The sequence below is a fragment of the Sciurus vulgaris genome (genome assembly GCF_902686455.1).
Source record: "Sciurus vulgaris genome assembly, chromosome: 12".
Classification (NCBI taxonomy): Eukaryota; Metazoa; Chordata; class Mammalia; order Rodentia; family Sciuridae; genus Sciurus; species Sciurus vulgaris.
In genome coordinates, this window is record NC_136473.1 from 76,935,918 (window position 1) to 76,963,757 (window position 27,840).

Genomic DNA, 27,840 nt, shown 5'->3' on the forward strand with positions numbered 1-27,840 from the left:
GACATAAACTAATCCCAAAGAACCAAAGGTCAAATGTTTTCTCTGATAGGGTGGTGGGTAGGAAAGAATGAAGGAACTTTGGATTGAGCAGAGGGAAGTAAGGGGAGGGGTGGGGTGGTAGGGATGGGAAGGACAATAGAATGAGACAGACATTATTACCATATATACATGTATAAAAAATAAAAAATTTAAATAAATAATTTGAATAAATAAATAAATAAAATCTAAGGAAGAAGAAGAAGAAGAAGAAACTGCAAATTAGGGTCACTTGTTTGCAATGAACCTCAGCTTGACTTGGCTTTTTCAGGCAGATAAACATGAGTCACATGATTCACTAGGACCAGGAGAAAAAGCAAACCAGATGCTCAGTAACAGCACACCTATCTACAGAAAAAAATCACAACAAATCTCAAAATCCACAAAATAATCCAGAGGCATAATGCCAATCCCTGGTCTAGTTAAAGCACTTCTACAAGAGGGCGAAACAATGTAGTCCAACTAGGTATCCCTCAAGTTCTGACTGTTCAAGGATAATTTTGAGCCAGGCATGGATGGTGGTGCATCCCTGTAACCCCAGCAACTCAGGGTGCTGAGGCAGGAAGATCACAAGTTCAAAGTCAGCCTCAGCAACTTAGCAAGGCCCTAAGCAACTTAGCAAGACAGAAAATAAAAAGGACTGAGGCTGTGGCTCAGTGGTTAAGCCCTCTGGGTTCAAACTCCTGTACCAAAAAAAAAAAAAAAAAAAAAAGAAAAAGAAAAGAGAAGAATATTTTTAAGTAGAGTATAAAATTATCCTCTGTTGCACCATTTGACCACATTGATTTAGTTAATTCACACGGTTTCTCAGACTTGTCTAGGACCTGGGGCATTCCTCACCCATCACCTGACCAGCTTGCTATTGAGTCAGTGAGCTGTGTCCTGGTAGGAGGCCACGGAGGCCCCACCTGTCAAACACCATCTTACCAAGCTCTCAACATCTTTAGTCTAAGCATTTCAGTGTTAGGGTTAAAAACAGCTCACCAAAGTTTCGCCCAAAAAACAGATGAAGACTGATGCCAAGGCTTCTCCACGGTTCTCCCTTGCTCTGTCTCCCTTTGTGCTGTCCTGACCATTTAGCTTCCAGGCTAGTCATTCTGAAGTGCAGACCTGATTTCTTTCTCTCCACCTACATAAGCTGCCCATGTTAGAGAAGTTTAGGCATAAACTTGTTAAGGGATGCAAATATCTTCTCAATCAGCCAGAGTCCACAGTGCCAGCACTTCTGACCTTCTACTAGTGCTATCTACATCACCAGAGCGTGAACTCCATGAAGCATTATGATTATTATTTATAGCCAGTAAATACTGATGCCAAATACTACGGAAGAATGATTCAAATATAATGTCATTTAATCCTGGGAGCAATCAGGTAAAGCGGATGTTACCATGCATTTTGAGTAAGAAGGAAAGCCAAGTCCAAAAGGAACAGGAATCCTCCCCTCTCCTCTCCTCTCCTCCCTCAACTCTAACCCCCCTCACCCTTGCTCACTCTCCCCAAGTCACTGTGGTTCTTCATTCCTTAATTCAGCTTTCTCTGACCCTCAGTCTAAATTAAGTTCTTGTGTTACTTCCTCTCACTGTACGTAATACTTACCCTTCATGTCATTGCCTGTTATAACTATTATTCATCTGTCTGATAATTTGCTTAATGTCCATTTCCCCTGATAGATTGTAAGGTTCATAGGAGAATGTCCATTTTTGTTCACCACTGTATCCCCTGACTGGGCATCAGTAAATACTTGTGGAATGAACGAATAAAATAGTACAACCAGGAAAAAATAAAATAAATGCCATATTTACATAAAACCTATGCATATCTTCCTATATGCTTCAAATGATCTCTTTCCTAGTTATATACTTAGTACAATGTGAACACTACATAAATATTGTTATACTGTATTGTTTAGGGAATAATGACAAGGAAGAAAGGTCTGTATGTGTTTAGTACAGACGATTTTTTTTTTCAAATATTTTCAAGTCACAATTGGTTGAATCCCCAGATATGGAACCTGCAGATGCAAAGGGCCAACTGTAATTGCACATTTCTTCTCCTTTATTCTCTTAACTGATTTCAATGGCACTTGCATAAAATAATATACAAATAACTGCATTATTAAATCTATAACATTCAGAAATGTAATATGTTAGACAATAACACAGGAGAGGGAGGTGTGAACAAAACTGCATTGGAGAATGAAAACCAGATGGTGAGTTGAAGCCATAGGAAGAAATGAAGAGATCCAAAAATGGTGAAGAAGATTAATGTGATATATTCTATAAATATATACTTGCTGGCTTTTATTTCTCTCTACTACCATTAAAAAACACGAAGTGTAAAATTATGTAAATCAATAATTATAAGTGTATTGTAGGAATTCTGACAAATATAGATGTGAAATATTTTGCTAGATTCTTGGCTAATGATTTTCTCTTTCTACACTTTGAACATGTCGTCTCACTGTCATCTAGCCTTCACTATTCCTGATAAGAAGTCAGAGGTAAATCTCACTGGGGTCATTGTACTTAATATGTTATTCTTCTCTTGCTGTTTTCAATATTTTATTTTTATCCCTGACTTTCAACATTTTAACTATGATATGTGGATGCTGGGGTCTGTTTAAGATAAGCCTTTCACAGCCCAGGACTTTGGAAAATGCACAATGTTGACTAGCTGTTCAATCCACCTCACAGACCCCTTCTCCCTCCAGGAAGCTGAAAGAGCTGGGAACTGCCATTTGTGAGTCCACCAAAGCAGTTCTCTAAGGTAGTGCTTTAGGGGGCTGAGTGCAGTCCTTAGTTCTAATGCAATGGCCTCCCATTGTTTGTATAAGTCTTCATAGATTTGCTGAACAAATGATTCTCAATTGGTTGTAAGCCCTTTGAACAATCTCCAAGAGTCCTTGAGTAGTTTTCTTTGCTAATTTTGACTAGTTTAATAACTACCTCTGGGGAGTGGTCCAACTCCTAATATACTATTCCAGAAGTTCCCAGGGTAAAGCTTTTGATGTTTCATGAAAAAAAAAAAAAAAAAAAAAAAAACAAGAGCACAGGTATTGATAACTTTTGTACCAGTTATATGATCTTGGGAAAGTCATTTATTCCATTTCCTCATCTGTAAAATGAGGGTAATGATATCCACTATTGTTGGGAGGATTCATTAAACTCTTATCATGTACTAAGGATGATACTTATTTTTATCACTATTGTTCAAATATATTTTTATTTGGCATATTATAAGTACACATCATAGTGGGATTTGTGATTCCATATTTGTATATGCACAGTATATAACAATATAATTTGGTCAATTTCATTCCCCAGTATCTCCCCTCCTCCTTTCTCCTGGTCCCATTCCTCATATTCTACTGGTCTCCCTTCTATTTTCATGATGTCACTGTTTTTTTAAAGATCCACATGAATTTATAATTTCACAGAATCAGAATCATCAAGTTCATACAACACTTTTGTGCAAGTTTGAAAAGGTATCTTTCCTCAGGCCCTTTATTATCTAGTTTTCAAAATAATTATCATGATATAATGCCTTAGCTAAAATAAAAATTTTCTCCCAAATTCTAGAAAAGTGTTGAAATAAATATAACTAATCCAACATACGTACAATGTGAATTCCTCCCCTTATGACTAGATTATGCATGCCCTGCACAACTGTCTATGTCAGCCTTCTCCGGTGATGTAGGACTTGCAGAGAATGCTGAAATCATTCTTCTTTCCAACAAGAAAAAAAAAAAGGAAATTATTGATCAAATTTTAATTTTGGGGGGCGATCCAAGATGGCAGACTAGAGGGTGACTGCATCTCCAGTCGCTCCAGAACCCAGGATTCAAGAAGGGGAAGCATTGAGAGACTCAGACTAAAATAGAGCCACAGGGTGAGTCTCCCCCACCCAGTGAAGTGCTGCCCAAGTGGCAGGCCCGGATTTGGGTGGCTTATTAGAGTAGGGTAGGGCAGCTAGAGTCTTCCCCAGGCAGCTCTGCGCACTCCGGCGGTGGGCTCCTCCCACGGGGCCAGATTCTCCAGCATCTCAGAGCAGACCCCCCAGTGAGAGCCTTTCTGCACAGAACCAAGCTTCAAGTCCCTGAACTAGGGCGGCGAGTTCCTGCCCACAGGTTGCTTCAGGGACCAGGACAGGGCAACCAGGGACTTCCCCAAGCAGCCCGCAGCCCGGCCCCCTCCGGTGGGAAGCGCCTTTCCAGGCTAGCTTCTCGGAGCAAGCCCCCCAGGGAGAGCCTTTCCACACAGAGCCAGCTCCAAGTCCTGGAATCAGTAGCGGGCTAGGGGCAGCTTTCCTTGGAAGCACTGCATTATCAAGTTACTCCAAGACTTCAGGCTACTGAAGGCAGGAAGGTGATACACTGGAAATCTACAGGGACACTATAAGCCAATAGAAGAATTCTGCAATATCACAAAGTCCCACTGACATCTGACCAATATGAGAAAACAAGGGAAGAAAATGTCCCAAACAAACCTAGATACTATATCAATAAAACCCAATGACAGCACAGCAGAAGAAATGTCAGAAAAGGAGTTCAGAATGTACATAATTAAAACAATCAGGGAAGCAAATGAGGAGATGAAATAGCAAATGCAAGCATTGAAGGAGGAGATGAAAGAGCAAATGCAGGCATTAAATGATTGCACCAATCAACAGTTAAAGGAGCAAATACGGGAAGCAAGAGATCATTTCAATAAAGAATTAGAGATATTGAAAAAAAAACAAACAGAAATCCTTGAAATGAAGGAAACAATAAACCAAGTTAAAAACTCCATAGAAAGCATAACCAATAGGATAGAACACCTGGAAGACAGAACTTCAGATATTGAAGACAAAATATTTAATCTTGAAAACAAAGTTGACCAAACAGAAAAGATAGTAAGAAATCATGAACAGAATCTACAAGAATTATGGGATATCATGAAAAGGCCAAATTTAAGAATTATTGGGATTGAGGAAGGCACAGAGAAACAAACCAAAGGAATGAACAATCTATTCAATGAAATAATATCAGAAAATTTCCCAAATCTGAAGAATGAAATGGAAAACCAAGTACTAGAGGCTTATAGGACTCCAAATATACAAAATTACAACAGACCCACACCAAGGCACATTATTATGAAAATACCTAACATACAAAATAAAGACAGAATTTTAAAGGCCGCGAGAGAAAAGAATCAAATTACATTCAGGGGGAAACCAATAAGAATATCAGCAGATTTTTCAATCCAGACCCTAAAAACTAGAAGGGCCTGGAACAACATTTACCAAGCCCTGAAAGAAAACGGATGCCAACCAAGAATCTTATACCCAGCAAAACTTACTTTCAGATTTGATGATGAAATAAGATCCTTCCATGATAAACAAAAGCTAAAGGAATTTACAAAAAGAAAGCCAGCATTGCAGAACATTCTCAGCAAAATATTTCATGAGGAAGAGATGAAAAACAACGATGCAAATCAGCAACGGGAGGAACTAGCCTAAAGGAATAGCCAAATAAAGGAGAAACCAAATCATGTCAAAAAACAAAAATGAGTCAAATGACTGGGAATACAAATCATATCACAATAATAACCCTGAATGTTAATGGCCTGAACTCATCAATCAAAAGACATAGACTGGCAGAATGGATTAAAAAGAAAAATCCAACAATTTGCTGCCTGCAAGAGACTCATCTCATAGAAAGAGATACCCATAGACGAAAGGTGAAAGGATGGGAAAAAACATACCATGCACACGGACACAGCAAAAAAGCTGGAGTATCCATCCTCATTTCAGATAATGTGGACTTCAAGCCAAAACTAGTCAGAAGGGATAAAGAAGGACATTACATACTGCTTGAGGGAAGCATAAATCAGCAAGACATAACAATCATAAATATCTATGCCCCGAACATTGGCTCATCCATGTATGTCAAACAAATCCTTTGCAATTCCAGAAATCAAATAGACCACAACACAATAATACTAGGCGATTTTAACATGCCTCTCTCACCACTGGATAGATCGTTCAAACAAAAATTGAATAAAGAAACCATAGACCTCAATAACACAATCAACAATTTAGACTTAACCGACTTATATAGAATATACCATCCAACAAAGAACAAATACACTTTCTTCTCAGCAGCACATGGATCCTTCTCTAAAATAGACCATGTCTTATGCCACAAAGCTACTGTTAGCAAATACAAGAAGATAGAGATATTACCTTGTACTCTATCAGATCAGAATGGATTGAAATTAGAAATAAATGACAGAATAAAAAACAGAGACTTCTCCAATACCTGGAGATTAAATAATACACTATTATATGATGAATGGCTAACAGAAGACATCAGGAGGGAAATAAAAAAATTTTTAGAAGTAAATGAGAACAAAGACACATCATATCAAAATCTCTGGGACACTATGAAAGCAGTACTTAGAGGAAGATTTATTTCATGGGGTGCATTCAACAAAAGAAGTAAAACTCAACAAATAAACGACCTAACACTACAGCTCAAAGCCCTAGAAAAAGAAGAGCAGAACAACACCAAAAGTAGTAGAAGACAGGAAATAGTTAAAATCAGAGCCGAAATCAACGAAATTGAAACAAAAGAAACAATCAGAAAAATTAACAAAATAAATAGTTGGTTCTTTGAAAAAAATAAACGAAATTGATAAACCCTTAGCCACACTAACAAAGAGAAAGAGGGAGAAAACTCAAGTTACTAAAATTCAGAATGAACAAGGAAATATCACAACAGACACGAGTGAAATAAAAAGCATAATTAGAAGCTATTTTGAAAATCTATACTCCAACAAAACAGAAAACCTCGAAGACATCAACAAGTTTCTAGAGACATATGAATTACCTAACCTGAACAAGGAGGACATACACAACTTAAATAAATCAATTTCAAGCAATGAAATAGAAGAGGTCATCAAAAACCTACCAACAAAGAAAAGTCCGGGACCAGATGGGTTCACAGCCGAGTTCTATAAAACCTTTAAAAAAGAGCTCATTCCAATACTTCTCAAAGTATTCCATAAAATAGAAGAGGAGGGAACCCTCCCAAACTCATTCTATGAAGCCAATATCACCCTGATACCTAAACCAGACAGAGACACATCAAGGAAAGAAAATTTCAGACCAATATCCTTAATGAACATCGACGCAAAAATTCTCAACAAAATTTTAGCAAATCGCATACAAAAACATATTAAAAAGATAGTGCACCATGATCAAGTGGGTTTTATCCCAGGGATGCAAGGTTGGTTCAACATCCAGAAATCAATAAATGTCATTCACCATATCAACAGACTAAAAGTTAAGAATCACATGATTATTTCAATAGATGCAGAAAAAGCATTCGATAAAATACAGCATCCCTTCATTCTCAAAACACTAGAGAAAATTGGGGTAGTGGGAACATTCCTTAACATTGTAAAGGCCATCTACGCTAAGCCCATGGCCAATATCATTCTAAATGGTGAAAAACTGAAAGCATTCCCCCTAAAAACTGGAACAAGGCAGGGATGCCCTCTTTCACCACTTCTATTCAATATCGTTCTTGAGACTCTAAAAAGAGCAATTAGACAAACCAAAGAAATTAAAGGGATACGAATTGGAAAAGAGGAACTCAAACTATCCCTGTTCATTGATGACATGACTATATATTTAGAGGAACCTGGAAATTCCACCAGAAAACTCTTAGAACTCGTAAGTGAATTCAGTAAAGTAGCAGGTTACAAGATCAATGCTCATAAATCCAATGCATTTTTATACATAAGTGATGAATCTTCAAAAAGAGAAATTAGGAAAACTACCCCATTTATAATAGCATCGAAAAAAATAAAATACTTGGGAATCCATCTCACAAAATAGGTAAAAGACCTCTACAATGAGAACTACAGAACACTAAAGAAATTAAAGAAAACCTTAGAAGATGGAAAGATCTCCCATGTTCTTGCATAGGCAGAATTAATATTGTCAAAATGGCCATACTACCAAAAGTGCTATACAGATTCAATGCAATTCCAATTAAAATCCCAATGATGTACCTTACAGAAATAGAGCAAGCAATTATGAAATTCACCTGGAAGAATAAGAAACCCAGAATAGCTAAAGCAATCCTCAGTAGAAAGAGCGAAGCAGGGGGTATCGCAATATCAGATCTTCAACTCTATTACAAAGCAATAGTAACAAAAACGGCATGGTCTTGGCACCAAAGTAGACAGGTAGATCAATGGTACAGAATAGAGGACACGGACACAAACCCAAATAAATACCATTTCCTCATACTAGACAAAGGTGCCAAAAATATGCAATGGAGAAAAGATAGCCTCTTCAACAAATGGTGCTGGGAAAACTGGAAATCCATATACAACAGAATGAAATTAAACCCATATCTCTCACCCTGCACAAAACTCAACTCAAAATGGATCAAGGACCTCGAAATCAGACCAGAGACCCTGCATCTTATAGAAGAAAAAGTAGGTCCAAACCTTCAACTTGTTGGCTTAGGATCAGACTTCCTTAACAGGACTCCCATAGCACAAGAAATAAAAGCTAGAATCAACCACTGGGATAGATTCAAACTAAAAAGCTTTCTCTCAGCAAAGGAAACTATCAGCAATGCGAAGAGAGAGCCTACAGAGTGGGAGAATATCTTTGCCATTCATACTTCAGATAGAGCACTAATTTCCAGAATCTATAAAGAACTCAAAAAACTCTACACCAAGAATACAAATAATCCAATCAACAAATGGGCTAAGGAAATGAACAGACACTTCACAGAAGAAGATGTACAAGCAATCAACAGATATATGAAAAAATGTTCAACATCTCTAGTAATAAGAGAAATGCAAATCAAGACTACCCTAAGATTTCATCTCACCCCAATTAGAATGGCGATTATCAAGAACACAAGCAACAATAGGTGTTGGCAAGGATGTGGGGAAAAAGGTACACTCATACATTGCTGGTGGGGTTGCAAATTAGCGCAGCCACTCTGGAAAGCAGTGTGGAGATTCCTCAGAAAGCTTGGAATGGAACCACCATTTGACCCAGCTATCCCACTCCTTGGCCTATACCCAAAGGACTTAAAATCAGCATACTACAGAGATACAGCCACTTCAATGCTCATAGCTGCTCAAGTCACAAGAGCCAGATTGTGGAACCAACCTAGATGCCCTTCAGTTGTTGAATGGATAAAGAAACTGTGGCATATATATACAATGGATTATTACTCCGCCATGAAGAATGATAAAATTATGGCATTTGCAGGCAAATGGATGAAATTGGAGGATATCATGCTAAGTGAGATAAGCCAATCTCAAAAAACTAAAGGACGAATGATCTCACTGATAAGCGGATGAGGACATATAAGGGGGGTGTGAGGGGTTAGCGTTAGGGTTAGGGTTAGGTTTAGGGTTAGGGATAAGGAGGGTGGTAAGAATGGAGGAAGGAAGGACTGTATAGAGGGAAAAGAGGGGTGGGAGGGGTGGGGGGGAAGGGAAAAAATAATAGGATGTATCAAACAATATTGCCCTATGTAAATTTATGATTTTTAATTAAAATAAATAAATAATTAAAAAATTTTTAATTTTTGCTGGGATTCAAAGTGAGTCTAGACATCCAAGTATGCTTGCAATGACATTTCTGGGTAACTTCAAATGCCAAATATTGAAATTCCTTCATGGGTCATACTCACTGGGCTCACAGACGGGAGGAGGAGGATTCCATTTTTTATCAGCTTCACAATGGATTGAATTGCTACCTCTGAGTTTAAAACCTCTCCGGCAGTTAAACATTATGGAGTCTTTGTAAGAATAGAGAGGTCCAAATCCAAAGACGATGATTCCGTGTGGAACATCTGGCTTAGGACAGAAGATACCTAAAAAATCAAGGGAAAATTCAAGTGGATTCTAAAGGATAAATGTCAATAAGAATGTTACTGCTACTGCTAATCCAGGTACTAGCACAAATACCTAATATAGGTACATCATATGGATAAAAAGGAAATATTTTTAAATGTGTGTGTGTGTGCGCACGTGTGTGTAAATTCAGCTTTTAAAAGTAAAAAAAAAAAGTAAAATGAGGTCCCATCACACTAGTCTTTCTATGAGATGATTGTGAATAAGTCTCTCAATTGACTAATAAAGACTAGTCATATAAAACTCAGAAGACATATATCTGTGAGGCCTCCCTGACTTCCCATATAATGGCCTAATTTTCTCACATAATTTTGGTCGTGGGTCAGTGACCCATAGTAATGATCTGGTGATAGACATGAAGAGGTGGCCAGAGCATCAGAGCCCTGTGCCCCAACAAGCGCAGAACAAATGGTCCCCCATCCCGCACCCTACTTCTAGTTAGCTCTCAAATCCTATCAATACAGTCACATTAACTCCTCTATAATCCCTCAACTTCTCAACAGGGCTGCAGCCACTACTGCAGTTGAAGCCATCTTGACTGGATGGTTAAGCAGTCTCAGTTCAATTCTACTGCTGTAACAAAATACCATAGACTGAGTAATTTATAAATAATAGAAATTCCTCACATTTGTGGGGACTGGGAAGTCCAGGATCTAGGCACTGAGAGTCTTAGTGTCTGATAAGGATTTTCTGTCTATTTTCAAAATGGTGCCTTTCATGCTACATCCTCACTTGGAGAAAAGGATGAAGGCTGAGTCCTATGTGGTGAAAGGACTAAAAGGACCAGGGCTCTTTCTTTCCCTTCTTTTAAAAGGCCACTCATCACCTCCCCAAAGGCTCCTCCTCTTAGTACCATTACACTGGGGCTTAAATTCCAACATGAAATTGGAGGGACACATGCAAACCATAATAAGTGGTGTTGGTCAACTTATGTCCCAATTCAAATTATTGTCCGCCCCACAGGTAACAGTTATCTTTCTAAAATACAGAACCTTTACTCTCCTGGTTCAAACCTTTCATCTTCCCTTTACCTGCATTCTGAATTCTTTAGAGCAAGACCCCAATTCCTTTGTAATGTGACGCCTGCTAAACTTTTCAGCCTCGGGCTCCTGCCTTCTCTGTATTTTACAGTCCTGACTTAGACATTTGAACTGTCTGTAGTGTCCTGCTCTCTCATCCTCCAGGATTGATTGCATCTCATGTTGAGTAAGAATAGTAAGTGAGTGTTGATGATATAGCCCATCCGGTAAGGCACTGGCTTTGGAAGCGGAAAGGCAGGGGTTCAAATCCCTAGCACCGAGGGAGTGGAAGAATTGAATAGTAAGTGATACTGTAAAAGCACTGAATAGTTACAGAAGATGCCTTAGGTTAGCAAACTAACAATACCATAGGATATCTTCTGGCTCAATTATTGTTTGCTTTGTCTTGTTGATCTTCTGGTTTTAGTAGGTTTTCTTTGCCCTATAGGCACATGTGGTTGACATTAAAAGTGTTAACCAATATTTCCTGTTATATTTCCTGAAAAGACAAAAGACTTAATTCCCTCCTCCTCTGAGAATAGGTAGTGTCTGCACAGCACCAGTTCTAAAGTTAAGATGGAAAGTGTATGTGGTCACTTTGAGGCCAGGATACAATTAGTCCTTCTCTATTTCTCCGCTTAAGAGACTGTGAAAGCACATTTTGTTATAGGGGTGCCAGCAGATCAAAGCAACCAGAACTGCCAAGCAGGTTACTAAGTCCTGCTGTATATAGTCTACAGCTGCCCTGAGGAGCCTCCTGGACATGCAATAGACTCCAAATGAATGAGAAGAAAACTTTCCTTTACCAAACCAATGAGATACTGGTGCTGTTTGCTATTGCATCCTAATAGAGTATGCAGTAAAAATCTATTGGTCAAATAAATGACTGCGTCAGCGCAATCATTAGTTCCTTTTTGAATTGTTTGATTTCCCAATAAATTCAGGTTCTTTTTTCTTAAGAAAAAAAGAAAGAAAGAAAGAAAAGGAAAGGAAAGGAAGGAAGGAAGGAAGGAAGGAAAGAAGGAAGGAAGGAAGGAAGGAAGAAAGGAAGGACTTACTTTCGCAAGTAGGAGGGCTTGGGCTCCAGACACCTACTGTTTTATTCTCCACTGTGCAGGAAATGGAGGCATTGCCTATGAGTGAGAAGTTAGGGTCACAGGTGTAGGTGACAGAGGAGCCGTATGTGTAGAAGTCTTCATTTCCACCATTGTGCTTCCCATGGCTGATGTCTGGAGGGGACTTACACTTGACAACTGAGATGAGGGAGTGAAGACAAAAGACTATTCAGGAGGGTGTTATGACAAAGCTAAAATTCCTGCCAATTCATATGGGGGCGTTCAAGAGGCAGTAAAAGTGCATTATTATTCCATAATGTAATTTAAGCTTATAGTCAAGTCAGAAAAATACTTACCTAAACATACAGGGAAAGGATCACTCCAGCCAACTCCTTTACCTTGGATGTCACAATAACTAGTGGCTGAACCCTTTAAGATAAATCTAGATAAGAAAAGATTGGAGATTTTAATGGAATTCTTGCTACACTAAATTAAATTGGATATAGGGATCTAAACAAAGAGAATTGTTACTTAAGATTTGCAATGGTTAATTTGAATTGTCAACTTGATTGTAGTAAGAGATGCAAATGATTGAGAGGCTTCTGGGTGTGTCCATGAGGGTATGTCTAGGAATGGCTGGCATGTGGGATAGAGAACTGAAGTGGAAACCCTCCCTAAGCATGGGCAGCACTGTCCATGACTGCTTGGGTGGAATGAAAGTTGGAAGAACAAGGAAGCAGCAGCAGATGCAAGCTTGATTCTTCTTGAACAGGTTCTTGATAACTGCTGCAATTGCCTGATGATATCATCTCTCACTTCCTCACTCTCCCAAAGTGTATTCTGCCAGTGATTCTCCAGGGAGTTTCCAGAAGCCTTCAGTTTCAGACTAGGGTAGCACCATTGGTTCCTATTGTTCTGAGGCTTCAGTCTCTTGGACTGGTTCCTCCAATTCTCTAGCCTGCAGATGGCTATTGGGGACTATCTAGCTTCTAGTTGGGTAAGCCAATCTAATAAATCCCCTTTTTATAGTCATACCTCCTATTGATTCTGTTCCTCTAGAGAACCCTGACTAATATAATGTTAAAATAAAGAAAGTTTTTTTGGATGTCTCCAGTGACTACTCCGCTTGGTAAAATTTCATCACTGTGATGAGATGTGTGTGTTTGTCCATTCATCCTTTTATTCTTTACTCTAGTATTGAGCATCTACTAGGTGTCAGGTCTGGAGTTCATCCAGAGCTCAAGCAGAACAACAACAACAAAATATATCTGAGCCAGTTCTATGTTTTTCTTTGAGAGTAAAACTCATGATCTCTGGTTTGGAGGATCCCTCCGACTTCAGATACATGGCTTCCTTTCACATACCATCAACTCACAGCATACAACTCCATTTTTACAGCTCTTGACAAGTCTTTAGCCTTCTTCAGTTTGACTTCCCTCTATGCATGTCTCATGATAACAGGGGGGAAAAAGGCATTTTAATGTGATTTTACATTGTAGCATCATTAAGAAATAAACCTCCAATGTGATGGAACCCTAAGGTCAATGCTTTAACAACCTAAGAGCCCCTGGAATGAACTGAATAATAACTTTAAAAAAGTTTATTTCAAACATAAATGTAATAACATGTAGTAATAAAATATAGCTATAATTTAGTAGGTTTTTTTTTTTTTTTTTTTTTTACTTTAGAATTGCTTTTAAATGTAGTTTTTCTAATGGAGTGAAAAGTACTGTTTCTGATTATTTCAATAGGATCAACTCAGTGTTCCAATAGCACCTTAGTTCTTAGTTTTCACTTTCCCTTTTGGGACCCACACACAACAGGGGGAACAGGAGAGAAATGAAACATCAATAAAGTGACATAACCACAGAAAGAAGATTAAAGAAAAATAATAAATAGAGGTTTCAAGCAAAGGAGAATCACTGCATGCTTTGTTGGAGAATAAATAGCTATTTTAAATGTATTTCAAATAAATAATATTAAAATAACACTCTAGATAGTAAATTTTCAAATCACACAGCTGCAAAAAATTGAACAAATGATCTCCACTAAAACAGCTAAGAACAAAATTATTAGATTTCAAAGTTTAAGAATACCTTTGGACAGTCAAAGTGCAAGGTGTGGTGAAGAGAAAGAAATTGAGGTCAGCATCAGAGTTCTCTACAGCATCATTTGCCACTAAAAGATACTGCTGCAGTACCTACAGGACATCCAAGAAATAAAGATACTTACAGTGCTGGGGATTGAACATAGGGACACTATCACTGAACTAAGTCCCCAGCCCTGTTTTTTTTTTTTTTTTTTTTTTTTTTTTCCTGTGTGTGTGTGTTTGATTGGGTTTTTTGTTTGTTTGTTTGTTTTGTTTTCTGAGAGAGCGTATCACCAGGTTGCAGAGGCTTGGCCTTGAACTTGCAATTTTCCCACCTAATTGCTGGGATTACCGATCTGTGCCACTTGTGCCTGGCTGGAAAGTACTTTATATCCAGTCTCACACTCTCTTAAGTATCCATGCTTCAGAAATACTAAAACCTGCAACAGGTCAAGGAATAACTTGCACTTTTGGGAGGGAGATGGTAGGATACAGGTTATTTTGTTTCAGTGTTTAGGAAACCACTACCTGACCAACTCTAGATAATCAAGAGACAACAGGGTCAACTTTAGCCAAAAATGAAAACAAAACAAGACAAAATGGTAGTGAACATTGAATCAAAGACAAGATTCAAGATGGGACTAAGAGTGATTGAGTGAAAGATAAATGTTATATTCTGAGACAGTGATGGAATGCTAAAACTATCAAAAATAAAAGATGGAGAAGAGAGAGGAAGACTGACACATGTTCTCATGGCCTCATCTGCAAGAGTCAGAAGTGAAATCAACCTGTAGACATGTAAGTCAACATGACAGTAATGTTAAGTACAAAACAAATACTAAGATATACGAATAACAAATATACTGGTAAAGATAGAAGGGCCAGGAAGGAAAAATAAGATGCAAATCTATTGTTGCTTTCAAAGAATAAATTTAAACTGACTAAAGGTGAATTGGAATAATGATACATAAATGTAAATTTATAAAGATAGTCACTAGATCCAAATTTCAAACCTTTCTAAATATCAATATCTATATCTATCTTTCCATATATTAAATAACAAATAAATACACACATACACATATCACAATACGTGCAATAGTATGACAAAACCAAGTTTATAGGTTTCACTCATATCAATAAATATAATTGGGCTTCAGTATCTTATTAAAAGAAAAAAGTTTTTAATTGGAACTAAATTCAACTCTACATCGTATACAAGAATAAAACCTCCAAGTGTTTCAAACATATTAAAAATATAAGGAAGAGCAAAGTTTTATTAAGTTCATGCAAACCAAAAGCAGAGATAATGTTTTTAACATCCCATAGATCAGACACCAGAACTAATATGATTAAATCTTACAAAGATGGGTATTTTATAACTTTATATATTTTGTTCTTCATGAAGATCTATAAATCTCTATGCACCAAAATATATGGTAGCCATTTTAGTAAACAAAAAATACATGAGCTATAAGAAAAATGGTCAAGATATACAATTAATTATCATTGATTTATTTAATACTATTATTTTATAATTATAAACATTGTTAATTTACTTTAAATCCTATCTTTCTGTTTAAAGTATATAAAGAGCCTAGTGTAGTGGTATATGTCTATAGTCCCAGCTACTCAGGAGGCTGAGACAGAGGATTGTGAGTTTAAGACCAGCCTGGCCAATATAAGGAGATCCTGTTTAAAAAAAAAAAAAAAAAAAAAGCCAAAAATGTGACTCAATAATAAAGAAAATAAGTTTAATAAAGAGAAACTTAACAAAAGATTCAAAAAAGAGATATCAAAAAAAAGTAGATCTGAGATGGGCATGGTGGCACATGCCTATAATCCCAGTGTCTTTGGAGGCTAAGGTAGGAGGATCAGAAGTTCAAGACTAGCCTCAGCAAAGTAGTGAGGCCCTAAGCAGCTTAGCAAGAACCTGTCTCAAAATAAAAAATATAAACAAAAAGTACTGGGGATATAGTTCAGTGGTTAAGCACCCCTGGGTTCAATCCTGGATACTGAACCAAAAAAAAAAAAAAAGTATATATATATATATATATATATATTTCAGATATATAACTATATAGATAATAAAAATATGCCTTCATTTGAAGTGCCTGTGGAATATTGAGGAAAATTGAACATATATTCATGATGTACCCTAAAACCTCAGTAAATTCTGAAATAGAAATAGGCAACATTTTCAAAGAGGATAGAAGTACCATTGTAAACAGCAAGAGTTCCAAAAAAAGTTGCCAGAATTCAGTTGGCTAGGCAGGTGGCACAAGCCTGTGATCGTAGCTACTCGGGAGGCTGAAGCAGGAAGATCACAAGTTCAAGGCCAGCTTGGGCAACTTAATGGGACACTGTCTCAAAATCAAAACTAAAAGGAATAAGAACTGGGGATGTAGTTCAATGGGAGAGTACCCCTGGGTTCAATCCCCAGTAACAAAAAAAGAAAAAAGAAAGAAAGCTAGGATGTTTACTTTTCAAGTTAAACTTGAGCTCTTTGTAAACAGCAGTTTTTTAAGTGTGTGATCCAAATATTGCATGGAGCATACTGCTAATAAAATCATTTATCATTTATCTGAAATTTAACTGTGCATCTTGTCAATTCCAAACTAAACTTAAAGTTGACCCTGCCAACTCTGACTCCTCATGCAAGTGAATGAATAGGAAAGAAAGAGGTTATTTTGATGGTCGGGGTATTAATCCTGACCATCAAGGGTAAATTGGTTTGCTTCTGTACAATGCCATTGTGTAACTACATTTGAACAAATTTGCATATGCATAAGTAAATGCATCAGAGCATTGTTCAGAATAGCAAAATACTAGAAACACCCATGGATCCATCAAAGGGGTTAAGTCTTGATACATCTACATGATAAAATTATGTACAGTTGTAAGTGAAAATTATTGCAGAAACTCTCTCTATATAAACATGAAGTGTTTCCAGTATATGCTAATCACTAGCAAGGGAAAATTCAAAACTATGTTTGTCATTGAAAAGGGGCAAAATAAGAATATATGCTCATTTCTTAGCTTGTAATTGTATAAGGAAACATAGAAAGATACGTTAGAAACCAATAAAAGTAAATCCTTGCTTGAGGACAGGAAAAAAATGGAGTATTGGAAATAGGATAAAAGGGATTTCTACGGTATACCTTTTCATGTCATTTTAATATTTGAAATATATGAACACATTAGCTATTTTAAAAATTAATTTAAAAGTATTATTTCTAGATTACCTCTTACTCACCCTTCTAAACAGCTGAATTCTATTTGTGATCCAAAAGAGAGATCTGTCTTAATTTCCACACGCCCATTAGGTAAATCTCCTGGATTACTGCATCGTTTTTCTGAGAGAAAATTTAAAATAGAGATTTAAAGTGACTCCAAGATCTGGCATTAGAAAAGAACACTTACTGATAAAGTTCTACCTCTGAGTTCTAAAAAACCCAGATGTTAAGATTCATACTTATTTCTGAACCCAACTCACAGAATTTTTATTTTGAAGGAACAATGCACATGAAATTTGATCTCATTTTTCTTAATGGTACATTTTACCAAGAACTATGTATCCTTGAGTAACGAAGACTTAGGCCCTTCACTTTTGCCTGAAAATGTCTTGGAGGTGGCTAAAAGCAGGATTAAAGAATTGGCATTTCTGTATCCATTTTGCATCTGTCTCCTTTGCTCTGAGTCACCTTGGATTTCAAGAACAACGAACAGGTCTGATGGATAAACATCTCATAATGCGACAGAGTTATGTTCCCGAGCAATAGCCAGGTGGACCAGGCTCCACCTGACCATCCTCAGAAAATGATAGGCCAGAGCACACATGGTCAATATCACCTAGTAGCTGTGAAAAACCTCCAGCTATTCAAACACCCAATCTTTGCCCTTATTCCCTTTCTATAAAACCTCAAAGTCATTGTCAGGGCTAAGGACATGAGTGCCCATGTCTTCCCAATATGGCTACGCTGATGAAAGTTCCTTTCATGTCTTTCACCATTACTTTCTGGGGGAGTGGCCAGACCTGATTTATTGGATCCTTAGAGTCAGATTTCTTGCCTAGGGATCTGGTAACACTTGGTCACAAAAGGAACAAAAAAGACAAGGTATTTATTTGTTTACCCTTACTATTGAAAAACATCACAGAGGCATCACCTACTGACAGTGAATCAGCTTCTTAAATCCAGCAGATACGTTGGGTGAGATTACTTTGGCAACCATATCACCACTTTCTAGTCACCTAATTTTTTATAAGTTTTCAAAAAGTAATTACAGTTTTCAACATATCAAAGCAAGATTTGTGGTTTATTTCTTAAAAGAAGTGTTTGCTGAATTGCTTCCTATAAAATAAACTTTTTTTTCAATGCAAACAGCCAAATCCTAATTTTTCTGCTTTATTTTGCTTTATTGTGTTCTGTTTTTCAAAAGTGGTTATGTGTGTCCCATTGAAACCAGTAGTTGACAAATTGGATGTTTTCTAAGCGGTTAAAGATGCAGGAAGTGTTGATGCTGAGAAAACTTTGCAAAGCTGGAAAAAAAGCAAAACAAGAAGAATAAATGTTGGTACTTACTGACACAGAAGTCACCATAGCTCCATTCGCCATCGTATTTACAGACCACATGGGGACTTGAACTTGTCCGACTGTAGCCAGGGCGGCAGGTATAGCTCAGAGCAGTTTCAGTTTCGAATTTTGTCTCGGTCAACTCACGTATTGGAGTAGCAAAGCTTAGAGTGGGCGGGGGACCACATTTGCCTGGACATCAAAATGACAAGGAGCATCAAATATCGTATCTTGGGACACAGCATCCCAGTGTTCCAATAGTATTATTTTAGAGCAAAGACCATTCTTTTCTCCTCTAATCAAGAAATATCGTTAACTCCCACTATCCCCTCTGTTCAATGAATCTAGTGAGTGATCAGTACTGTTTGCTGATGTCTGATAATAATTAAAGGCATAAATGTATCTCTTTGTTTAAAAAGGATGAGAGACATGGATTTTATCAGTCTAACAGATTCTTCATCTGTACTCAGATGTATCTATGCAAAGCCAGAAATCTCTACAAGTTAGCCTCAATAGATATGCATTTTTTTTTCATTAAAAATAACATTACATAAGGTCGATAGCTTCATGAAAAGGAAACTGGGTAGTTGGGAGATGTGTATGAATAACACTTCTTAAAATGAATATCCTCCATGTCTTTGGATTTTGAATGATATGGAGGAGAAGGAGGCTTGGTGTCCTTCAAACATAAAATTCTTAATCCTGATTTCCTTACAAAAATTAAAAATAAGGGAAATGTTATGAGTGATATTGGTCAAATTATATTGTGTGCATGAAACAGCAAGTCCCATCATGAGGTACAACTATAATGTGCCAATTAAAAATGTGGAAAGAGGAAAAAAAAGGACTGGTTTACCTCTTTAGATCCCCGTAGAAGTGTGCACTTCATCTTCCCATTCTGAATAAACTCACAGGCAGTGAAATTGTTCAGTTGGACTGAGAGTGTAGATTTGTTTCAAGTCATGGTGGAAGACAGATTGTTTTGGAAACTCCTAGCAAACAAATTCTAGGAGAAAAGGTCTAGAGAATTGTCTCATGAAAAAAGCAAATTGCCCTAACTTCCAGCTGGACAAATAAACACTTTATTGCTGAAACTGAATTGCTGCTGGAAGTTTGGTCAATTCTCAGTCTATGTGAACATGTGGATGATTTTGATTATCTATTGCCCATCTGGATCTGCTTTCCACTACTTACCAAGAACAGCAACCAACAGAGCAGCGACCAAGGTCATTTGGAACAGAGTTGGATCAGAGACTCTCCACAGCCAACAGAAGGCCCAGGTTGCCATTTCTCCCTTTCTATGATGAGTTCCATCTGGTGGTCTTGTGGGGCACCTGACCTGCTGCTTCTCTGGCATTTTTCTGCTGAAAGAACTCAATTTAATAAGTAGTCATTGAATTCCTATTGGTCATAAAGCAGTAGGCATAATACCATGGGATCCATGTCTTTCAAGGAAATTGCAACCTAAAGTAGAAGAAAAAATAAACATTATAACACAGGACAATGGGGGTTGGCCTCTGCAGAAGTGTCCTCTTACAAGACAGATGAATTCCAAGTGGAGAGAGGAAGAAGGCTTTACCAAGAGAGCTGTGTCTGAGCTAGGTATACTGCGAAGTTAGAAAACAAATGCAGGTCATGCTGGGGGAACAGCAGATAATGCGTCTATTTGGGAGGTTAGCAGTGTCTGAGATGAGGAGATGGGAGGGGAGAACTTTTAGCTATTTCTGAAGGGGGCTGTAAGAGCCAAGTTTAAGAATTCATAGATTTTACTCTTTGGGGAATAAAGAGCCACAATTTTTGTTTTAGTTTTAGTTTTTGATTTCTGTGTTTGTTTTAAGGTAAGGAGTGACACAATTGTGTGCTTTAAGAAGATTACTATGGCAGAAGAAGACAGAAAAGAAACAAGTAGGTTGATTAAGATGACATTGCAAATGGCCAGCTGAGCCATGGAGATGATCTGAACACGAAAATGGCACCAAACTTTCAACACTCCCATATGAGAGTATCCATAATTCATACCAAGTTCATGTCCATTTAAGCAAAGGGATTTCAGTTGGGTGAGGTGGTATGTACCTGTAATGCCAGCTACTCAGGAGGCTGAGGCAGGAGGATTGCATGTTCAAGACCAGCTTAGATAACTTAGATAAATCCTGTCTCAAAAAGAAAAAAATAGGGCTGGAGAGATGCTCAGCTGGTAGAGTGCTTGCCTCACAAGCACAAGACCCTGAGTTCGATCCCCAGTACTGCAAAAAAAATTTTAAAAAAATTAAAAAATAAGCAGAACTAGTGATGTAGTTCAGTGGCAGAGGTCCCCAGGGTTGAAGGAAAAAAAAACTTAAGAAAAGGGACCTCCCTAAATATTTCTCTCTAAGATTTTTCTATCCCACATTGCAGGGTTGGTCGAAGTTCATAGTGGGTCCTTCACACTATGTGGAGGGAACCAAAGTTCTTCATGGAGTAAATACTCCTGAAACTTTCTCATCTTTCTAAAACTCTATTGGAATGGTCATTTCTTTGCCTATTTTCAGTTATGGGCACACATTCTACCCCATGAGTCTATATACAACCACTAGGACAATTCTGTCAAAGCTTTGATACACCTACTGAAGAGTTTACCTAATGAATTTGCTTACTGAAAATATGCTTGCAGAATTCGTACTACATGAATCCACATGGTCTAAAGAGATTGGGAAGAGTCTCTTCCTCTTCTTCCTGTAACCCCTCTCTTTTTCTAGTACCCCCCCTCCCTTTCTCTAGTCTCTCTCCTTTATGCCCTAATATTCTGGTGAAGCTAGAGACAGCTGAAAGGCAAGTCACGTAACATAAAAACTAGCCCACTAAATCATCTGTGAAATTTATAAAATATGATAAATTTTTCCCATCCAATAAAAATGGCTATGAACTATGAAGCCAATAAGTTTCTTTAATTTTTGACAAGTCAATAGATTTTATATTGTGTTGAAGTTCAGTGAAACTGATATTAAAAATACAGATTTGTTGAAAAGAGAATTTGACAATGAAAAGTCAAAAGGATAATAATATAAAGTGAAAATTTCCCATATGAATTGTTGTAGTTGTTACACTCATGAGAAAAATATATACGTTGAATACATTCAGAAAAATATTCATGATTATATTTGTAAAATGCAGCTATACCTTAAATCCTTAGCTTTAAGAAATTGAACACAAATAGCCAAAATGTTGCCAAAATATTCATTAGCTGTATTTAAAAAGAATGTATTTATAATCATTGAATATATTCAAAATAAATATTTCCTAAGCAATATTAGATAAATTGAAAATTTTATAAATTCAGAAAATTGGTTTCAGTGAACTGAGCCTTCAGGAAGTAGCATTCACTCAATCAGCTTTGGTGACTAACTTTTCAGTTATTTGGCCTGAGTCACTCTGCTCCATCTGTCCTGTCCTGGACAACCAGGATTCCTGACTTTCCAACCTCCTATCCCTGACCACATCATCCGCTCTTTCTCTTTCCTCTTTAGTTCCTACTTATGCTGCCAGTCCTTTCTCCAATGTCCCTTTATTTTTCAGGTCAGCCTCTATATACCAAGTACAGTTTCATATATATTTCTTTGTTTATTTATTTATTTTAAAAATACCTTTATTTTACTTTAACGTGGTGCTGAGGATGGAACTCATTGCCTCACACGTGACAGGCAAGCACTTTTCCACTGAGCTACAACCCAAAACCAGTTTTGTATTTATAGCTCTCATACTGACTTGGCTTGTAACAAACATCTCAGGTCTATCATCCCCACTAGATCATAAATTCCTTAAGTCAGAGGGTGGACACCTGTCATTGTACTAAATGAATCCACATGGACTGAAGAGGTTGGGAAGAGTCTGGACCAATGTGTTGGGCCTTCATATACTCCCTCTTTGTGAGTCCTCCAAAAACACCTAGTGATGAAATTTCTCAAAGAAAAATAATACTTGGTATGGTTTGGTTCTGAGGTGGCCCCCAAAAGCTTCCGTGTCAATGCAGGTATGTTTAGAAGTGAAATGATTGGACTGTGAGAGCTGTGACCTAATCCGTCCATCCTAGCTTGAACGGACTGACCCAGTGGTAACTGTAGGCAGGTGGGGCGTGGCTGGAGGAGGTGTGCCCTGGAAGGGCACAGCTTCCCTGTAGCCCTTTCCCCTTCTCTCTGCTTCCTGACCAAGATGAGCAGAGCAGCTTCCCTCTGCCACACTTTTCTGCCATAATGTTCTGCCTCACTTCAGGCCCAGACTAGTGGATTCAGCACACCGTGGACTAAACCTCTAGAATCTTGAGCCAAAATAAACATCTTCTCCTCTAAATTGTTCTTGTTGGGTATTTTGGTCACAGTGGTGAAAAGCTAACATAATACTGTTCCATATCTACACTTCCTTATAATGTTAGCTTTGTCAAGCTCATATTTTAGTCAATTTTAACGCAAGGTGCATCTGTATTTTTAAAATTAATTTATTTACTTTATAATTTTATTTGAGTAAGTTTTTTTTGTTTGTTTTTTTGTTTTGTTTTGTTTTTTTTTTGAGAGGGGTTTATATGTATGTTTGTTTGTTGGTGCCAGGGATTGAATCCAGGGACACTTAATTACTGAGCCATATCCCCAGTCCTTCTTTATTTTTCATTTTGAGACAAGGTCTCACTAAGTTGTTGAGGCTGGCTTTGAACTCGTGATCCTCCTGCCTCAGTCTCCCAAACTGCTGCGTGTGCCAACACACGTATCACACATCTGGATTTTAAAGAAAATTGACCCAAGCCATTTTATGCTAAGCTGAATCCCATCACTAACCTGAAGTCATCAAATTATCAACCAGTCCTTTGTGAGGGAGGGGGAATGAAAGAGGAAAGGAATAAACAAAAACTAGTTCTCCTCCCTCCATGGGTCATGACAGACATACATAGACACGACACCATGGTCACTCCCTTTATCTGTCTTACCCTGAGGCCACATAGAGATGGGAACAGAGGAAGACAGTGTTCCCAGGACTTTGGGACAGGACTCTGGACTCAGACCCAGACACTGTGAGTTTAAATTCTGGTTCCACCATGTGGGAAACAAGTGCCCAGGGGCAAGACATTCAGCACCCCTCCATGCCACCATTTCTTCTTTTATAAAATGACAGTGGTAACTACACATGTCTTTAGGAATTGCTGAGAGGGAGTTGGCAAGGTCCCTGGTGCATGGTAAATATTCAGAACATGTTAGAATTGGCATTGGACGTCATTCTGCCAAGAAGCAGAATGTCTAAAAATCAAAACATCATCTTCAGAATGATTTGAATTATAATAATGGGCTGCATCACCAGGGGCACTTTGCACCCAGTGCAGAGTGAAGGCCCATCAACTTGGGAACAGAAGCCCTTGGTCTGATCTCCACTGTAGCTCTTGGCACAGTGAGACCCAATGTGGCACCCAGAGAAGAGAGATGCTGGTGTCCCGAAGGGCTATCTTGAGGTAGGGGAGTACCCTCAACTGTCTCCTGGGAAGAATTCACACACATCTATGACTCTGACCATCATACATGAATCACTCACAGACCTCTGGGTCCAACTGCTTCCTGCAGATGTAAAAATATACATGATCCATAAATTTAATTATTAATAATTACCTTATTCTACCCTATTTGAATCTTCCTATGTGTAAGTTTTGAGCCATTTGGACCTATTTCTTTATTCTGGTTGCTAACTGCAAAATATCCATGCTAAACCTCAAAACTATGTCTTTCCAAAGTTGGTGAAAGAAATCTTAGCAAAGTTAGCAGGAAATAGTTCCTCTTTCTCTGTAACTGCAGAAAAGCAGATAATATCTGCATGATAAAACTGACTTTGCAAATGTTATTTCCCACACAGGCAATTCCTAGACTTTAGAGATTGTTGTTCTGCTGCTTGAAAGTAACCTTTAACTTTAGAAAATCTGTAGTTCTCACTAGTTATCTTAGCAAATTATTTTTTGTCTGGGATAATATTTAAATGAACATTTCTGTTTCCTGGAAGTTACAAATACTTATGAGTTTCTTTTGCAAATACAGAAATACATTATTATGCTTTCCTCTTCACCTGCAACTCTGAATGTAAACCAAAACTTTTGACCCTGTTAGATTTCTTATTTAAGCAAAAACTCCTTTGTAAAATTAAAGTTTCTATTACCAAAGTTCAGATCACTGTTTTCAACCACTTCATTTGGATTTCCCAGGCACTTTGATCCAACATATCCAAATCAAATTTACCATTTTCCTCCAACCGTGCTTGACCTCTGTTTTCTGTCTTGGCTAAAGTAACAAGATTCCACCAGCCTCCCAGATTAGAACTCTGAGTCAGGCTCGTCTCCCGTCTTGTGCCCCCTTTGCTTATTCAGAATGGCCGAGTCCTGTCATGCTGGTCAGAGCAGTAGCACTAGAATCTGTCACTCTCTCCTACGTTCTACTTCCATAGTCCAAGTTCTCATCATTCCCTTCACCCCACCCCAGACTACTGAAAAATCCTCCAAACATTTGTAACCAGCTTTCATGTTGATTTATCTCTAAAAAGCAATTTACATTATCACTCTGCTTAAAAATTTATGTGATCCCTACTCCTTATAGGTCCCCAACTTTCCACTTGCCTCTTTTGCAAATAGGATAATCCTTCTATCTAATGAAGGTATTTGTCTTTCTCAAAACACATTCTGAATAAAAATTTAAAAAAAAAAAAAAAACCGGAAGCATTTGCATGAATGCTCTTACCTTTGGTGTCTGCTTTTTTCACTATCCAGATCAAATGTCACCTCTTTGAAGAATTGCCTGACTCCATCAAGAAAAGTCAGTGTCAGTGTTTTCCATGGTCCCCTGGTACTTTCCTCATACCTTACTTGAACACCACACTGTAACTATTTACTGTTGCCTCTTGAAATATATTGTGCATACCCTAAAGACAAGGAAGGTGTTGATTCAGCTTCCTATTTTGAACCTGGTATTGTAATTGATGTATAATAGCTATCCGATGCGTGTAAAATGAAGCTCAATCAAGTTTCACCTTCAGAGTGAGAAAAATTAACTATCTCACTGACCAAAAGAAATAATGTGTGTGAATTGCCTTGTCAACTTGGCAGAGGGAAGATCCAGTGTTTAGACTTCCCTTATGAACTCTCAAGATGTGTTCTGGCTCACTTAGCCAGTTGCTTTTTGAGTAACTCAGCAGAACTTGCAAAGAGTTCAGCAAACCACAGAGCATGGGAATGGAGAATTTTCAAGCTTGACTTCCAGCAGTGCCACAATTTAAATCTGATCTTCAGGAAGCTACAATCAGCTTCTTGGAACTCAGTTTCCTGGTCTCTTAAAGGTGACATTAAACTTAGGTGATCTATTATATTCCCTACTAATGCTGTAACTGCCTGCTAAAAAGCTGAGATGACTCTAGCAAATGCCTCAAAGTTCAATGACATCATACTCATTTTCTTCTTAGAGAAATGAAACCAACTCAAAAATGATGGTCAACACAGTGGGTGTCTTGTAAAAAAACATCAGTACTTAACCATGCAGTACAATTTGAGAGACATTGGGAAAATCTTCCATCCCTAAAATTCTCCTTCATTAGTGATTCTCTTTTAAGTTAATGTACTTCTTTTGTCTAAATTCCCCTTTTAAGTTTCAGATTGCCTCTGGAGAAAAATAATATTTGTCCCTAGTCTCAGGCAGAGTCCCCTTCCTTACCTTAGGCATTCAATCGCATTGTTTGAAAACTCCAAAAAGAACTTGCTTCCATACCCCACCATTCCGGGAACCTCTTTATCTCTCCATCAGCTTCTTCCTTCTATGTTAGTATTACATTCAAAGGTGCCTCTAAGTTGAATGCAGGCCTTATTGAATGCTTCTGCCACTTCCATACACTCTACTTTTCATCCCTCTGGTACCACCATAGTTAGGGACAGAATAAGAGTCAGCAAAGAAGCAAGTAAAATGAGGACCAGAATAGGACTGTGCCCTGTCCAACCAAGGAAGAAGAGACTCACAGGAAGGAAGGGTCCTCAACATTGCCAAATTTGGAAAATGAGGGAGAAAACTAACTGGAGGCTGACCAATGTCTACTTATTACCAAATCTAAAGGTCTTTACTGTCAGCAATGGAAATTTGGAGGGGTTAAGAAAATCTCTAATGCAATTGCACCAATTTTCAGAGTATAGACTGTAAAAAAAACAGGTCTCCTGTGGTTGTACTTGAGAAGACAGATTGGCTTCTTGCCTCCTCCACTCCTCTTTGTGGGGAGATGATGAAGAATCAACAGACAAACCTATCTCCTAGATAAAATAGCATAAGTGGTATCATCTTACACTACTTTTCTGCTTTACTTTGTGTACATTACTATTCCCCCATTTATAATTTTAAAAATTGAGGCTCAGAACAGGTTAAAAGTCCTTTTCAAATCCAACACCCTTCATGAAATACTTCTGAAAAGATTTCTGCTGAAAACAACGTCAAGATTTTGCCTCTGCCTTGTTGTTCCAGTCCTATACTCCCTAAAGGGTCAAACCACCCACCTTACCCCCAAGATCCCCCAAGTGTTCAGTAGGCCACTGACCTGCAATAGTGGAGGATGGAGACTTGATCTCTATAGTCCTAGATCTTCCCAAGATTAGGGTTTATCATAATATCCCAAAGTTGGCTAGTAATTGCTCCACCAAAAAGTTCCTGAATTCCAGCCATGCAGTTGACCGATCAGGAATAGCTGAATGAAGATGGATGGGCAGAAATTCTCCCCTGCTCTGTGAATGATTAACAGCAGAAATAGAGCAGCAATGTTTACCTGAACTCCCTCCTTATTACTAGTTCTCATTCTCGATACCATGTTGCAATAATTTATTTTCTCCTTTGCCAACCATTTCCCCTAAGTGGAAAGGTAATTTGAATATGATGACAGAATTCCTTTTCTCTTTTCATAAACACAAGGTTATGCAAGATGCAATCCAGCTATCCGGAAACCTTGAATACAGCAGGGTTCAGACAAGCTCTACCAAAATGATCCAATTTTCATGACATGAAGTCCAGAGGCTCTCTGGGGGCTGAGGGTCTTGCCCTGCAACTGCTCTCCATTCTATCCCAAGGCAAAATAAAAGGTGGAGAATTTCTCAATACTTATTGAGTTCCTGCT

At 37.9% G+C, this 27,840-nt stretch overlaps 1 protein-coding gene across 8 annotated transcripts in view; it reads right to left on the minus strand.

The window, feature by feature from the left end:
* LOC306642249 (C4b-binding protein alpha chain-like) overlaps positions 1-27,434 on the minus strand; it is a 42,025-nt gene extending 14,591 nt beyond the window's left edge. For 2 of the 8 annotated variants that reach the window (XM_079107868.1, XM_079107867.1), the window contains exons 1-9: positions 27,271-27,434; positions 26,406-26,598; positions 25,440-25,496; positions 19,900-20,069; positions 18,715-18,897; positions 17,388-17,487; positions 12,399-12,484; positions 12,046-12,240; positions 9,746-9,928 (exon numbers count right to left, since the gene is read on the minus strand). In XM_079107868.1, coding sequence (XP_078963994.1) covers positions 9,746-9,928; positions 12,046-12,240; positions 12,399-12,484; positions 17,388-17,487; positions 18,715-18,897; positions 19,900-20,069; positions 25,440-25,496; positions 26,406-26,467 — 1,036 coding nt within the window. In that variant the 5' untranslated portion in view covers positions 26,468-26,598; positions 27,271-27,434. Of the gene's footprint in view, positions 1-9,745; positions 9,929-12,045; positions 12,241-12,398; positions 12,485-17,387; positions 17,488-18,714; positions 18,898-19,899; positions 20,170-25,439; positions 25,497-26,405; positions 26,599-27,266 lie in introns of all 8 variants that reach the window. The other 6 variants (XM_079107866.1, XM_079107865.1, XM_079107872.1 and 3 more) reach the window with 6 other exon arrangements.
* Between the last annotated feature and the right edge of the window lie 406 nt (positions 27,435-27,840).